Below are 16,528 nucleotides of genomic sequence, written 5' to 3' on the forward strand. Positions count from 1 at the left end.
TGTGATACCTGCTGTCCTTTTTTTCACTGCATTTGGTTAGTTTTCAGTTGATGATGTCTCACTGTAAGAGGTCTTTCATTTGCCTTTTCTGTTAACTGTAAGTGACCAAGACAACTCTTTCCCGAGAGTCATTAGTGGAATGGCCTACCATGCATTGGTGTGGTGGTGAATGTATGCAGTATGTATGATGGTACCTAAATACCGTTGTTGGGTATGTAGTTTTCACACCTGGTTTTATGCATTTCTGTAGACCAATGTGGACACTTCCATGTAACTATTGAAGAAATGTGCTGACATTTCTGTACTTTACTTGATTAAGGAATTTAATTCCCTAAAAATTACAATATACAGCAGAAAAGGATTAAAGCAATAAAATGTATTACAGAATGGACAAAATGCACAATTATATCTGTGATGTGTTGCTCTACATAGGACTTGCGGAGGCCGGAAACGCTTTGTGTGATGCTGTTTCAAGTGCACATGCTGAAATAATAGAGTTGGACAAAAAGAATAATTGTAAAAGCATGTGATTAATTTATACTCTGCAAATTACTTGGAAAGCCAATAGGATTTAGGCACCAAAATTAGAGGACTTACAAGTCAAAACCTGAGGTTTGTGTCCAGATCTGGGTCTATTTGTTGAAAAGACAGAGGTTTTTATCTTAATATTTTGGTTCATTTCATTAGTGAGCAAAAGGCTGGGCATGAAATGCATGCAAGTTTTCCAAATTTTTAATGTATGTAATTCCAGGAGTCCAGGCTGGGGTCGTCATTAGCAGATATTGCTGAATGCCCCTTGAAAATCATGTCTTAAACAACGTACAATAGTATTTGTTGAAACAGAGAAATACAGGCACCCAAATCCTGTTACATTTAACTTCACTTCTTGTTATATGTTTATGTATACCTATACACAAAAGGCATGCACAGCTTATCATTGGTGATGCTTTGGATGCAGATGCTGTGGTTAAAGATCTGCATTACAATACTTTCAGAAAGCTTTTGGGTTTTTTTTTTGTTTGTTTGTTGGGTTTTTTGTTTTTTGTTGTTTTTTTAAATATATATAGAACTCAAAACTGATAACTTGCAAGATATGAGTAGTTAGTATGTATCTTAACTTGGCATGAACACTTGATCATATGCTTATTACTGGGGTCAACAAATAGTCTTAAAGAAATGGCATTATTCAGGTTATTGAAGACTAGAGTGCATGCAGGCACTTTGGAAAATAAGATATAAAGCTGAATTCTGAGAAAAAATGTAGACTTAAATATATGAAAGTCCCATTTAAAACCCAGTCATAATTTGAATTGTCCATGACTGTTATGTTTTGTTAAATCTGGTTTTTAGCTTTCTTTATAGAATATGCTATTAACCAACAGTCTTATTTTACTGTAGTGATGTTTTTTTGGGAGGATGGATGAAAACCTCTTTATATTTTTCACTGCTAAACTGGTGGTTGTCTGATGCAAAGATTATAAACTCAGATGTCCACTCAGTCACTTGCTGCTGGCATCTTGACAGCTGATGTAAGATTCCTTCCTGGTAACAGGAGCAACAGTGAGTAACAAGGTGCATGTTACACCTTCTCCAAGGAAGCAGCATTTCAAGTCATAACAGCTTAGAAACATTGCTGTATTGTCCAGGCAGATGTTTCCTTTTGTTACCGTTTAAGGCAAGGTGGCAATAAACCATGGCAGATGTTCCCTGTTATCCCTTCATTTCCTGCCACCCCTTCCTTTAGATCGGAAAGATGATTGGAAAGATAAAAGGAAAGGAAGAAAGACTTAGACTTCAAGCTGGAGAGTTTTAAAGGGTTTTACTAATGCTACTAATACATAGAGAATATATACAAAATATACAAAACCAATCTCAAGTGCTCGGTGTGGAGTTGGCGTCAGTCCAGCAGCAGTGGAGCTGGGTGTGCGGAGCTGGTGGCTCCAGCAGGTGCAGCTCAGACCCCTGGAAGTCATGGGTGGGACTTCAAGGCAAACCGGAACCTGGTTGCAGGGATGCAGGGCCTGAGGTCTGTAGATCACAGGCAGACAGACAGGGTCCTCTCTAGATGCCGGCCATGGTCGAAGAGACCATGACTCTCGTGATCACCCTCTTATATAGGGGGTATGATGATTATGGGATGGAATACTTCTGTTGGTCAGTTCTAGTCACCTGTTCCATCGACCCCTCCTCAAATACGCCCCTCTCACAACAGAACATGGGAAAACTTATCAGTCTTTCTTGGCTACCATAGTAATAAATCTAAACATGAGCTTCTTCAGCATTCCCTTGGTCTCTTATCAGCACTGAGTACAGCATTCTAGGAAAAACATGCAGCCTAAAACTCAGAAAAGTACAGCCACCTAGAAGAACTTAGCTGAAAGAAAAATCACTAAAAGAGAACTGGTCTTGTTTTTAACAAAACCGGGACACCTTTACACAGCAGGCTAGTCTGCTCAACAATGCTGCATTCACACTCATTAGAGTCCTGTTTTGTTGTTGAATTTTGCCAGGTCTGTAAATCTCAAGCCTGAGGCTTGTTGCCAGCTGAATCTGAGTTCCTTAATCTGTTTGGACAGCCTTAGCAGCCTATAGCTAATTCTGGCATAAGGATAAGGACTACATACAGAGCTGCATGCTGACTTCTGCATCTCTTATAGAGGTAGGCTGACAGTCCATGTCGGTTGATTTGAACTTCATTTTGCATTTTCAGACAGCAGGGGCAAAAGATAGAGGTGATGCTGGAGCAGTCAATGGTTTGGTTGTATTTAAGCATTTGGGTTATGGTGAATAAATGGTGTGGTGATTGATCGTTAGTTTTTCCTGGGCCTACATAAATAAGTGCATGACTATTGTGAGTTGCGTAAGTGCCTTAACATCAGTTTTTAGGACTGTATCTAGTAGGCAGCTAGTGCTAAGGTTAGAATCAGGATTTGTGCATAGCATCTATAGGAATAGCTATTCATCTTAAGCATTGGTGACAGTATTGTGTATAATGAATACTCAATTACTATACTGGTAAGGTTCAGGTTCAGTTTTGGATCACGATTCAAATTAGGGTTTACATATGTTCAAAGATGAAGATTCAGCATTGTTTAATGTGAGTTCTCTTTCAAATGACAATTCACATCTAGTCTTCTATTCCAATGCACATGAGCTCTGTACTTCTTTCTGCAGGCTTTGTAAAACCGAACAATAAACTTAACTCTTCAGCCATTACTATGCCTAATCCTAACCGTAGCTATAGACTAAGAATTCTGTGACTTTCAGAGCAAGATATCCAAGTACATTTATAACTCAATTTACCTTGGCAAATAATGCAGGGTTTATCTCACTTCTCCATGTCCCTTCCTCACTAATGTTATGCATAGCAAGCCTGCTTGCATTACCAATCCAAAATACAGTATTCAGACCCTAGGTTTACCATAGCACCCTGTGCAAAATGTGGGTTCTTTTGTCTGTTTTCTCAAACTTCAGACCTGCCCTCATTACAGATTAGAAACCTGCAGCTGTCTGCAAATTACGAATAAGGAGTTCCATCAGAGGACACCAGCCTTAAACACACTACTCTGGTTCTAGGGTATTATGATAGTAATCTGCAATCTCTGGTCTCTGTTTACTCTAACCTTAATCTAGACTAGTCACCTGCTGTGGTTTGAAGGATTTAAAATAACACAGTACAGTGAAGTGTCCTATTTAAAGAGCACATACAGTTCTGGGGGTTGTTATTGTTAGGTACAAGTAGTAGAGTTTTTTTTCCTAAAATACTGTAAAAATACTTTTTTGTTTGTTTGGTTTTTTTAAGGATCTTTGTGAGAATGCCCGTGTTCTTCTGTCTCTTAAACTTTATATCTGGATCACAAAGTAGCCGTAATTTGGAGGAAACTAGTGAATATCGTGCTCAGTTATGAGAAGACATTCACCAATGTAAAACAGGCTGGAAGAAGGTTTCTCTAAGAAAATAAAAGAACATAGAATCCTTTAATAAAAAGGAAGACATTTAGAGTTTCATAAGGTACTGGCTATCCGGGCCTTAAAAAAAAAATGAACCGTTATACAATCATGAAACAACTGGGTGATGGCACCTATGGCAGTGTGTTGATGGGGAAGAGCAACGAGTCAGGAGAGCTTGTGGCTATCAAAAGGTAGGTAATATCTAAACTTAGTAAAGGTATTTGGAAAAGCTTAAAGATTTTCACTTTTAAATTTATTGTTGTATGCCATCTGTGTAGAATAGGAAAAAGTGTCCCTTTTTAAGGACACTAACCTTTTTTTTTTTTTAATTAAGGTGCTTAACAAGGTGATCATGGATCACCTTCACACTTCAGCTGACAGATCAATAGTGAGATACATCAAATTGCATAAATTACTGGTTTATATTGGCTTATAAAATTTTATGCTGCTTTTGTTTAGTTCAGGCATGCTTCCTTCTAAAAATATTGTTGGCTTAACACCAAAGGAAAAGCAAAATTGAATGTGCAGTTGTTTAATTATGGAGTTTATTCATTTATGTGGATAGTAAGAATACCCGTCTTGATGGGTAGATTCAAATACCTTCCAAACACCCAAATCTTTGTAGGTACTGCATTAAGTTTCAAATATTGCTCCAATGATAAATATCAAGTAACAATCTGGTCAGATAAATAAAAGCTGTCTCCTTGGAACTAGCACAGTTGTGTTGTGTGTAACCATCAGCATTGTTGTACTTGCCTAAAAAGATTATTACAGAACAACAAAAATTGTACTAAAGGAGTGGGGAAGTTCTCCTTGTATTCCTACAGAATTGCAAGCAGGATGTAAAGTGTAAGTTGAAATAACAGAAATTGTATGTTGCTGGATATTTTCTCCATTTATGGATTTACTGCAGAAAGAATTATAATATAATTGACTTTTTCTTAAGAATTTCTGATCGTTTCAGGTTTCTCCATATACTGCTAGTAGTGTTACCTAAGTTAATACTAACATAAAGTCAAAAAATTGCAATTGAATATTTTTATGATTTTTAGGCAAAAGGAACAACATTTTGCGGAAAGTATTTTTCATTCTCATGATTTCAGGATTTCAAATTCTTTTGTGTGATTTTTAAGTTTGAGATTTAAGGGGGAACAGTTTTGGTTGAAGATGCATTTATTTTAAATTAAAATCATGGGTTTAAATGGCTTCACTCCAGGCACTAAAACTTTACAGAAATAAAGCAAATAACATGACATTCACAACCCCATCCCAAGATCTAAGCAACCCTGAATATCGATGTTTGTGTCTATGCAAGACTTACAAACAGATGTATTGCACTGTTCTGTATAATTAATAGTTTAGACACTATTGTATATATATGAGTATTGCTTGAAAAAATGGAACCATTTTTATTCAGTGTTTAATGCCTTGGAACAGGTTTGTGGAAATGACTGATCACGTCACATGGTTAATTATTACATTAAGCAGTTAGGATACTTTGCAGATTTCAAAATTTTTTTTTCCTGTTTTCTTAGCATGAATTTAGGCACAAAAAGGTGATATTTCTGCTTTCTAATGACCATTATTTATGTGCAGTGTCACTATCACTTTCCTTGTTATTAAGGGCACGATTCAAATTATGCAACAGGATTTTTGTGTCCCTGGTGTTTTTAGAAACACCTTGTATCACCATGGTCTCTCTGGGTAACTACTCCTCTAAAAATATGTTTGCAGTGATTAGTCATCAAACACTGAAATTTCTAGCAAATTTAAGAGTTGAGCTTGGTTTTAATTATGTTGCTGATGGGTATTCTAGAATGTTTTAATTTTAGTTCAAACTACAGTTAACGCTGTACTTGGAAAATAACATGTCTAGACTTCTTTGTACTAAAACCCTTCTATACTGTTCACTGAAAATACTTTATCTTGGACTTTTATTTCAGAATGAAAAGAAAGTTCTATTCATGGGATGAATGTATGAATTTGAGAGAAGTCAAGGTAAAGTGGTGAGCATACCACATTTAAAAAAGAGTGCCTAGTTAGGTGTGCATGAAGGACAAGGGCATCTACAATTCCCAGCGTAAGGCCAAACTCCATGAATGGGGGTGACGGGCTCCACAAAACTATGGGCTGCTGACACTCCTAGAGCCGCTTCTGTTTTATAGAATATCCCACTGTTCTCTAACCAGTGGCCGTATCTCTTAGCCAATGTCTTTGAGAGAAGATATAGAAATTGATTTTTGTGTTTTACCAACCTGCTCTTTCATTTCACTAACAGGTTTCTAGGTGTGTACCCAGTCCTCATATCTTGTATTTGGGGTATTTGTAGAAAGCACTGGGAGTTCTGGCCAGCCAAATGGTAGAATAACACTTGAAAACCTGGGTTTAATTTCCAAGTCATACCATATATCAGATATCTGATTTTCTGTATATACAAAACCCCCTAACAAATAAGTTGGGTATCCATAATTTAGGTTTAATTTACTGGAGATTGCACATAATCAGTATCTCCAAAAAGAAGACCCATAAGAGAGTGTGCTTGTTCATGAAAATTTCATAACACAAAATTGATGGGCTTTCTTATTCACTTCTCTGAGCAAGAACTGTTACAGCTTCAGAACTGTCTTTCATTGTAGGGAATTAGGTTTTTGTGTTAATCTTCACCTTAGCTATGATGTAATCCCTAGAAATAGAGGTTTTAAGCTACTATTAATAACTTCACTGCTTTTATTTTGAAATTAATTTAAAATGCTGCTTTGTTGTTCTTTGAAACAGAGATTACAAGATTTGTACCGATGATCAAATGGACATGTTTTTAAATTCTGTGTTAGGAACTTTTACATGTTAAAAATTTAATGCTGGTAAAGGAATCAAAGTCACTGTTATCTGAAGCCATATTTTGATCTGTTACAGTCTCTGAAGAAGCTAAATCATGCCAATGTAATAAAATTGAAAGAAGTTATACGAGAAAATGACCACCTTTACTTTATATTTGAATACATGAAGGAAAATCTCTATCAGTTAATGAAGGACAGGTATGTCTCTTTCACAGAACAAGTAGTGTGCTATCATGCTTTATTTAGTGATTCTTACACTATCTTAAATAACGCATTGGAATTTCTGGTTTTGGCTCTTCTTGCAGCCCCACTGATGTGAACAGGAGTTGCTGCACCTGCTCATCTGAGGGTACAATTCTGCATTGCTCTGCATTACAATATTGCATATTGTAATGCTTTTGGAAATAACAGTTTGTTCAGTTGTTAACACAGTAGTTTGCATGTCTTTGGTGTGTAGAGCCATGAGAGAAATTCCAAATACCTTTTTTTCTTTATTAGCCTTCACTTTAATGTAGGAGGATTGGATAAACACTATTCTTTCTACTTTCGCTCATGGATTTGGCTTAAGGTGGGGATGGTCATCTGCACATATATGCATGTATGCTTAGAAGACAGACCTATATATGAACTAACTGTGTGATGTTGCAGTCTTGGATAAACAGTACCTAGCAAAGCTTGCAAGGTGGACTTTGGAGTAGGACCTGCCTTTTCAATAACGTTTTTCGTTGGTGAATTCTTTTGCCTTTATTGTGTGTTTCCTTCAGATATTGTCGTGTACCTTTATATCCTAATGTGCAAAGCTCTTAGATTTGCATCCTGAGAGAGCTACTAGTGATAGTAGCACAACGTTACTCAATAGCTGAGCAGCATCACCCTGAACCAGGGTTCCCTGAAATGTAACACACCTACCACAGTGCTGTGCTGTGCAGTGTCTTCCTTGCTACATGACTGTGCATTCCATGTTCATCTGGTCAAGCACGTTACTGGCCAGCCAGCTTCTACCCAAGGGTAGGATCAGGAATCTTTCTGCAGAGAAGTCCCTCTGCTGCAGTCAGTGAGTGAAATTAGGGCCTAGTAGCAAGTGAGTTTTGAGATGAGAGACAGTTGGATCTGTCTTACTTTGTGCTCAAGGATTGACTGTTCTGTTTTCTTCTGTTCATGATGTGTTGTGGAAAATGAAGAAATATGTATGTTCTGAAAATACATTATTTGTTCTAATTATGTGAAGCTGTTAATCTGTTTCTTCACAGAAACAAGTTGTTCCCTGAGTCAGTCATCAGAAACATGATGTATCAGATATTACAAGGGCTAGCTTTTATCCATAAACATGGTAGGTTTCATATTAGCGTTTAACTTTGTAGCACTTTTAAAGAAAATAAGATAATGCACAGTAATAACATGAATGAAAATATCTAGTAAAGGCTATTATTATCTCTAATAAAATTATTATCTGCTTCAAGTATGGTGCCTCTTTAAAGCATACCTAAAGTTGCACCTTGTTATTCTTGAATCAGATACTCCTCTTTCTTTTTGAAAGCACTGGATATTTTTCATGCACTGTTCAACACTTAGTTACCAGATGAATAAACAAACTGAAGAAACCTGTATGCTGTGCTATACTATGTGTTTCTGTTTCATCAAAAAAGATCTCTTTAAAGAGCATTGCTACTTTACTGGTAATTTCTGCTGTCATGAGATACTATAACTAATATGATACCCTACATCTAAAAAAATTAAAGTATTTTGTTCATTAATAAATTCAAACAGTCTCCTTATAAACACAGCCTGGATTTAAATATTTTAAGAGATGGGTCTTTTCTAGCAATTGCAAACACAGTGTAAAGAAGGGATGCCGTGTGTTCACAACATCAACAAAAAGTTTCCAAGCATTTACAAAACTTTTCTCATGTTTTATATCTGTCTGCAAACTGTATTTTAAAATATTGGTATTAAGCTCCTTTGCATTTAGAAAAGAAGTTATTTACTCTCTTGCTCAACTCTTATTTTGTACTTGTCCTCCACGTCACATTGGTATCCCTAAAACTTTCCAAAGGCAATAAAATATTAGCTGAAAATGAAATAAGAAACAATGTTCCCAGTGATCTCTGGCTCTCATTTACCCTGGAAAGGCCTTTTGATGAATTAAAATAAATAATTAGTTCTGTTCAGTATTGTAAAATACTTGGAAATTGCCATTTTATGTCTTTCTGATCAAGATCATATACTTATCTCTGATTATTAGCATTGCCTTTTTGTTCCTCATTTCTACATGAAAGAATTTAAGAATTTAAGAAGAAACTGCCATTTTGAAGTTACAATATTAAAACTTTGTTTCAACCATAAGTGTTTGGGAGTGAAGGGTATCATGAATTTGAACATGTACATTTCCCTAATAATTTCAGCCCATTTCTTACAGTGCTTGTCAGTATCTGCATGCAGCAATTGAATGCTTTAGTGTGGGCAAGTGAATTTCAATCAAATTGATTCATGTTAACAAGTTATGTATACCAGTTTAACAGCAGAGTTGATTTGCTTAGTAACTTAACTGCTGTCTAGGTACATAGGTGCTCAAGCCAGCAGTAAGCATTATGGAAACTTTATGTGCCTGCATTACTAATATTAGCATTCCTGAACAGAACTTTTGTATCTTTTATATGACTGTGTCTGCAAATTGTTGTCACAATGATAAATAAACTAGTTAAAAATCATTCAAGGAATTTTATAAATCAATTAAGTGTGTCAGGTGCTCAATTTTCCATTATGCAAAACTAACAAAGCAGTTGTAGTTTTTGCAAAAGATTTCATTCTGAAATTGATTTATTTTGTATTGCTGCAATAGCCAATTCATTTTCCTTAGTGTGTTCATGAGAGTTTGCATTCGTTAACTTAAGAACACTTGGTGTAATAATCACTGGAGGGAAAAATGTGTGTGCTTGTTTGGGGGAGGGTTGTTGTTATTAATTTAATTTAATTTTTGAATTAAAAATAAATAATTAAAGCTATATTATTCCAAAACATCCCGAAGTAAATTCTGGATTACTCTATTAGAGTTTGCTGTTTAAAAAGTGATAACACAATAATTTGCCATTCTTTTCTGTCTGGTCTTCTATAGGGTTTTTTCATAGAGATATGAAGCCTGAAAACCTTCTCTGTATTGGACCAGAACTTGTGAAAATAGCAGATTTTGGGCTGGCTAGAGAACTAAGATCTCAGCCACCTTATACAGATTATGTTTCTACCAGGTGGTAAGTATATTAAGAAATTAATAATAAAGTTATCTTGACTAATTACATTTTTTGTTACCATTTTAATTTACCTATTAATTCTTTCCATCTGCACAGGTACCGAGCTCCTGAAGTTTTGCTAAGATCGTCTATTTATAGCTCACCTATTGACATGTGGGCAGTTGGCAGCATAATGGCTGAATTATACACACTAAGACCTCTTTTCCCAGGCACAAGCGAAGTGGATGAAATCTTCAAAATTTGCCAAGTCTTGGGGACTCCAAAAAAGGTAAGACTTCCAGAAAAATTCATACAATAGGATTGGAAAAAAAGGTTAAATTATCAGAAAACATTGAATGTTATATCTGTTTCAGAACATACATATAAACTATTGTTTTAGTAAGTGTCCTGCAGACTTAGTTTTCTCAACTATATTTATTTTAAGCTTCCATTAAGGCGTGGAATGCTAGTCTTTTGTTGTATGTTAGCATCCATTGTATATCATACTATTATGAGTCGCCTTGTTCTCCTCCATGAAAGCCAAATAAAATTAGTTATTTAAAGCTACGCATATTAGACAGAAAATCAGGTCTCCCAGGATTTCAAATTGTTGCAATTGAATTGCTTTCCTCTTTGAGGCTGGTACCCAGATTTTGGAGTTTATAAAGACAAATTATGCTTTTTTTATTTTTAAAGCATAGAGGAAACATTTGATCTCAAACACAGATCTCATAAAATATGATTAGCTATAAAAAGTAATGGTGGAAAATGTGTAGTATTTTAAAGAGGAAACAGTTATTTTCTGGAAGGGCTAAATACCATTTATAATTACAAGGAAGGTTTGGTAGGGCATACAAAAACACATGCAATTATATTTACTTCAGTTAAGAAGTTCTAGCAAATGGATACATGAACATGTGACAAAATAATAAGTTTACCCTCAAAATTTGGAATAAACTGAAAAAAGACTATATAATATAAACATTTTTTTGAGGATAAGAGATGGCAGATGTATATCAGTAGTCTATGGACACAAACAGAACTTTTTGAAATAACTGACTGAACACAGAGCCTCCAGATCTGGAAAGCCTAAGGGTATGAGAGAAAAACTTCCAATTTCACTGGTGTTCCACTGATGTAAAATAAAGCATATTTCTTGTCCAATAAAGGAGCTGTTATCAATAGACGAGTAAGGAACAAAACTTAAAACAGAAATAGATTAAGCTTAGCTAGGAACATGCAGAGCTTAAAGTGGTGGGAAAAGGTCCAAGAGAACATACTGAGAAGCAGGTGCAAACTCATGACAGCAGAGTAAAAGGTCAGAGGTGGAGAGTTATAGATGATATGTTGTGGAAGTGAAAACTGAGTCTGGAGGACTAAGTGGAAATTGCTATGATGTGTAAAATAGTGCTTGCTATGACAATTGTGCATCAGAAATGATGTGTCATATGAGCAGTATTTTAGGACTTGAGTTTTCAAACACAGATGTTAAGTTTCTTAAGCAGCTCTCAAATCTAGGGTAGTAAGAAGAACATTTTGAGTTCTTAGGTTGATAGATAGTAGGCTGGGAGGGACTGAGTGTGTTAGAAGACAAGATTAGAACTCAGAATTTCTTATAAAATTAGAGATATAGCTTTAAAAAAAATGTATTTAGTAGTGTGTAGAGTGCTGTACTCAGGCAGGAATCACCAGCCACATAAGTATCTGGTGGTAACTATCCAGCTAACACATCTGTAGAAGAGGATGTAAGAGCTATAATTTATAGTACATTGTACTTCAACAGTATTTTGTTGCAACAAAGATCCCATACCAGTCTGTAGACAAAGGACTACTGTCCACTGACACAAAATAATTTTTCTGTTTCACTTGTTCTATTATATCCAGTTATAAGTTTTGCCTTTCAAGAGAGTCTAGAGAAGAAGAAAAACTTACAAAGCCTAGACCCCGGAATTAAATTGTTTGAGTTTCTTTAGCCTATACAAAGGAAGACTGTAAGAAAGGAGAAGAAATACACATTGTAATGCATAAAAAAGCTGTTCTAGAGAGAAGAAGGAAATAGTTCTTGGTAGCCATGGATGATAACACACTCAGTAACCATCTTGGATTGTCACAAGAGAAACCTACATTTTTCTAATTTTGAGGAGAATTTTGCTGGAAACTAGAAGCTTTTTGAGTCTAATGCCTGTCTGGAAGGGACAAGGGCATGGACTAGATGATCTCTTGAGTATGTTGAAGTTGCCTGTTTGAGCTCATTTCTGTGGCAGCTGGGATGTTCAGTACTGCTCCTGGTACGGCTGCACTCTCTCCTCCTTCAGACAGAATATGTCCAAGTGTGGTATCCACAATGACGGTTCCACCTTTAACTACGGGAGGGCTTGAGAAGAACTGCAATTGAAGACTGATGCTGCGTTCACTGGTGTTGTAATAATTGTAATGGAAAATAGGAATGCCCATTTTTTTTTCTATATAGGAAGGAGATATGTAGAACAAGCATGATTCAGGCTGCATAAAATTAAATTTGATCTAATTCCTCAACGATATATAGTCTTTGTTCTTTTTTTATGTTTCCTTTGAAACAGAGTGATTGGCCAGAAGGATACCACCTTGCTTCTGCCATGAATTTCCGTTTCCCACAGTGTGTCCCTATAAGCCTAAAAACACTCATCCCAAATGCAAGCAATGAAGCAATACAGCTTATGAGTGATATGCTGAACTGGAATCCGAAGAAGAGACCTACAGCAAGTCAGGTCTGAGCACATGAATGATTAAGTATAAGACTGAATGTTCTTGCATTGTTAAAAATTGTAGATACAGAAACCAATTGATTGCCATAATACTGATGGCCAGAGAAACATCTCATTTTTAACACATTGGTGGGATTGAGACTGCATAGTAAGGAGAGAAAGTTCTAAACCTGGTTCAGCAGGCATTGTGAACTCTTTATTTATTTCTGGAATGTTGTCTTCTGTATCAGCATATTCTAAAACTTTCTCTGTACCAGACAGAGAAAAATCTGAGCTACAAATTCTGTTTTCTGAATTGTTCCTATAAGTTACTTCTGCTGCCCTCTTTTTTTCCTCCCCATCTGTACAAAGGGGGATATTGAAAATTAAGCCTTGCTTTTTGTGAAGCTGCAGATGGAATGCAGTATGGAAGAGCTAAGAATTATTTTTACATTAAGATGGGACGTAAACTGTACTAAGTGACAAAGAAAGAACTTTGTGAAGATCATACCAAGAGATCACAAAGGTCACAGTTTTTTTCCAAGTTAATTTAAAAGAACATTTCAAGTACCAAAGATTGTTACATTCTACTGTTTGTTGTTGTGGTGTTGTTTTTTTTTTTCTCTAGTATTCGTACCTAATGCAGTCCTATATAGAAGGTATAAAAGGGGAATACAATTGGGAATGCTGTGTGTCTAGTGGTGGATATGAAAAGGTCAGAGTAAAAGAACAAAATACACATCTGCATGAAGGCAAACACTGTAGTTTCCTGATAAACACCATGAAGGCACAGCAAACACAATGAATGTACTGCAAAGCAAAACAAAACCAGAGGAAGCTGGTGATAAGAAAATGAAGGAGAAACCTTTTTCATTAACATCCTCTAATTGGAAAAACCCATACATTAAAATTAAATGGCAGTCACCACAACTCTTTGGTTTTGTTTTTTTAAATTAAAAACAAACTCTTAATCAACTTGCCAAAACATAGTTAGCAATGGAAGCATATAATAAAGCACATGTTAAAGGTAGAGGAGACAACCTGTTTTAAGATTGAAATTTGTTATTGCATGAATATAGGATGGTGTTGAATGTAAAATGCACCTCAAAACACAGATTCCACAAAACCTAGAAGTAAAGGAGGGAAAAAAAGGACATGACTGCTGTAACATGTACAGGGGGGTCAATCTTACTCAGTTATATGATGGGAAGAGTTTAAAATACAGAACTGACAGTTATAAATACACACTGTTTACATATGATCTCATTATGCATCCATCTTGCATCTGTGCTGTAGAGCTTGCTCAAATGCTTCAGAAACCTGCTTAGATCTTTGACGAGGTTACCAAAGCCACCTTCTTGAAGTAAAATTAGCATGTTATATCTTCTTCTGCAGGCTTTGAAGTACCCTTACTTTCAAGTTGGGCAAGTTCTAGGACCTCCTCCACAGTATCTGGAGAAGCAGGCTCCTATTAAACCAGTTCAGCCAACAGAGGCAAAGCCATCTTTACCCAAACTGGAAGCTATATCCAAGCCAGAACCTCTGTCTTCACCTGATGTACCTGAAAAAACACCACCACAGCCCCTGTCAAAGGTTAACCACCAGCCTCTCCAGCAAATTCAGTTGCCTCAGAATACAACTAACCAGCAAGTACCAAAACAGCAGCAGCCACAGGCACAACCATTTTTTCCCTCTATCAATAAAAATTCATCACCAGTAAGTTGTTTTCAATAAATGCTTAGGTGGTTTTACTGAAAGTTCTTACTATATTCAACCAGGCAAGCCCTTGAAAATTGTCATACTTTTTATTAGAGGAAATACAGATAGATAATTTGGGACTAATTAAGGATATAACTGGCCACTTATTTTCCAGCAAATCAGAAGAACAGATTGCTTGTAACAACAACATGTGTTCATTTATAGTAGACTTTATTGACGTGCTTATGCAGTAATGTAGTTACAACAGTTATCGTTTGTTGACCTGTGAGAAACAACTCACAAAAATATTGCTAGTATACAACAGAGAAGTGGAAATAGAGAACTTTGCGTGCATCAAGCAGGAACATACCTGAGATAGTTTATGCAGTTCCTAAGCTTGTAAGAATTTAACAAGTAAGATTTTTAGTAACATAAATATTAAGATTTGGTTTGCAGTCTTCATTTTGCTTTCTACTTATACTAACTGAACTACAATATGACGTATGTTAAAATAATGGGTATTCAGAAAATACTGAAAAGCAAAGTATAGTCAGATGAAAGCACAGTTGCTAAGTCTAATAATTTCTTTGGAAGAGAATGTTAATTAAAGGCCTGACTAACTTCTTTTATTTGCTGTATTTACTTCGGGGCCATAGCAACTGGCACTCCTAAACCCTGAGCATGATTGCCATGAATGTTCTGCACCACTGTGCTCTACTTCTTGACAGTTTATCTACTGTTGTTGAGAGCATGAGTTCAGCAAGATACCAGTACCAGAGACAGTGCACTGAACTGGGTCTGCAAATAGAACATTAACTTCACTACTTCACATAGATTTGAGCAGTTTAAGGATGACAGTCCAAAAAAGCTACACTCAAAATATTTGCTGGCATTATTGTTATATTTTGAGTTTAAAATAATTCTGAGACTGTGACCGAAAGAGGCACAACACAATGTGAAAAATTCTCTCAAAGTTCTTAAGTGGTAGTCAGGAAGTGAACTAGCTACAAAATATAAAATTTTAGAATTGAATTCAAGATTTTTTTTTTCCTATTTAAAATAGAAACAAGCAGTTAGTGGCTCTCAGAATGGTGCAGGAGGTCTTAAAAACTGCAGAAGACGATGGGGTCAGACTTTGGTAAAGGCTGTGGATAGCTGGGATGACTTAGATGACAATGAATTTGGAATATCATGTTCAAAGAAGCCTAGCATTGCACTGTTAAAAGAAAAGAAAAACAAGGAATGTCTTTTTAGGTAAGTCCCATAATTATAAAATCATGTTGTTTGTTTGGGTTGGTTTTTTTTCAGTAAACAGTGTCCAGTGCATTTATAGATTGATTAAGACAAATCTAAATTTTAAGTCACCAAAATTTTGTAAGAATGGAAAGAGCTGTATGAGCAGCTTTGGGTGTATGTTGATACAGTGCCAGTAATATCCAAACTGAATCAAATTTGGTTTTAGGCACTGTATGGTTTAGGTGTTTGGTATTAAGAAACTGTGTGTTTTACTAAAATCGGATATACTAACTTCATTTCCTTTGTTGGTTAAGTTTGGTACTAAGTTCTGCCACAGTTATCCACATTTGCTTTTATTTCATAGTGCTGGATACACTTTTTGCTTTAAGTCCCAAGTCAGACTCTCATGAGGTATGAGATTTTGCTGTTGCTTTGTAGGAATTCTACTGACGAAACTAGGATAAGAGAAGAGCACTTCAAGCTAGAGTCTGTTTGTGGTATTCTGAGCTGGAGATGTCGGTCAGATGTTGTTTGAGCATTTTCATTTTTCAGTGTGCCAGAACCAAAAGCTTCACGCTGTATCCAACCAGGAGGGGAAAATAAGGTTCTGATGAGAAATGATTCTGGAAGATCCAATACATCAGCAAAACAGTACTATCTAAGACAATCAAGATATCTACCTGGTAAGACTAAAGGTCAATTCATAAGGAAAGCACAAGCTGTGAACAACCTACATATAGTACATTTAAACTTCGGATTTCACACTGGATAATTCACTTTTTGTAAGCAGGCTAAATGTACAAGTTTTGGTCTAAATGCCTTTCCCATAATGTCTCATCACAATCAATGCAGAAGTTCC

At 36.0% G+C, this 16,528-nt stretch overlaps 1 protein-coding gene across 5 annotated transcripts in view; it reads left to right on the plus strand.

Annotated features, from left to right (window-relative positions):
• Positions 1 to 16,528, plus strand: part of MAK (male germ cell associated kinase) — a 31,264-nt gene that overhangs the window by 3,133 nt on the left and 11,603 nt on the right. For 3 of the 5 annotated variants that reach the window (XM_065052420.1, XM_065052422.1, XM_021301294.2), the window contains exons 2-12: positions 2,511 to 2,659; positions 3,803 to 4,142; positions 5,895 to 5,949; positions 6,865 to 6,986; positions 8,039 to 8,118; positions 9,901 to 10,033; positions 10,130 to 10,301; positions 12,592 to 12,759; positions 14,131 to 14,451; positions 15,497 to 15,687; positions 16,222 to 16,352. In XM_065052420.1, the coding sequence (XP_064908492.1) occupies positions 4,042 to 4,142; positions 5,895 to 5,949; positions 6,865 to 6,986; positions 8,039 to 8,118; positions 9,901 to 10,033; positions 10,130 to 10,301; positions 12,592 to 12,759; positions 14,131 to 14,451; positions 15,497 to 15,687; positions 16,222 to 16,352 (1,474 nt within the window). In that variant the 5' untranslated portion in view covers positions 2,511 to 2,659; positions 3,803 to 4,041. Of the gene's footprint in view, positions 1 to 2,510; positions 2,660 to 3,802; positions 4,143 to 5,894; positions 5,950 to 6,864; positions 6,987 to 8,038; positions 8,119 to 9,900; positions 10,034 to 10,129; positions 10,302 to 12,591; positions 12,760 to 14,130; positions 14,452 to 15,496; positions 15,688 to 16,221; positions 16,353 to 16,528 lie in introns of those variants that run through there. The other 2 variants (XM_065052421.1, XM_021301298.2) reach the window with 2 other exon arrangements.

This window comes from Columba livia, chromosome 2 (assembly GCF_036013475.1).
Source record: "Columba livia isolate bColLiv1 breed racing homer chromosome 2, bColLiv1.pat.W.v2, whole genome shotgun sequence".
NCBI classification, from domain to species: Eukaryota; Metazoa; Chordata; class Aves; order Columbiformes; family Columbidae; genus Columba; species Columba livia.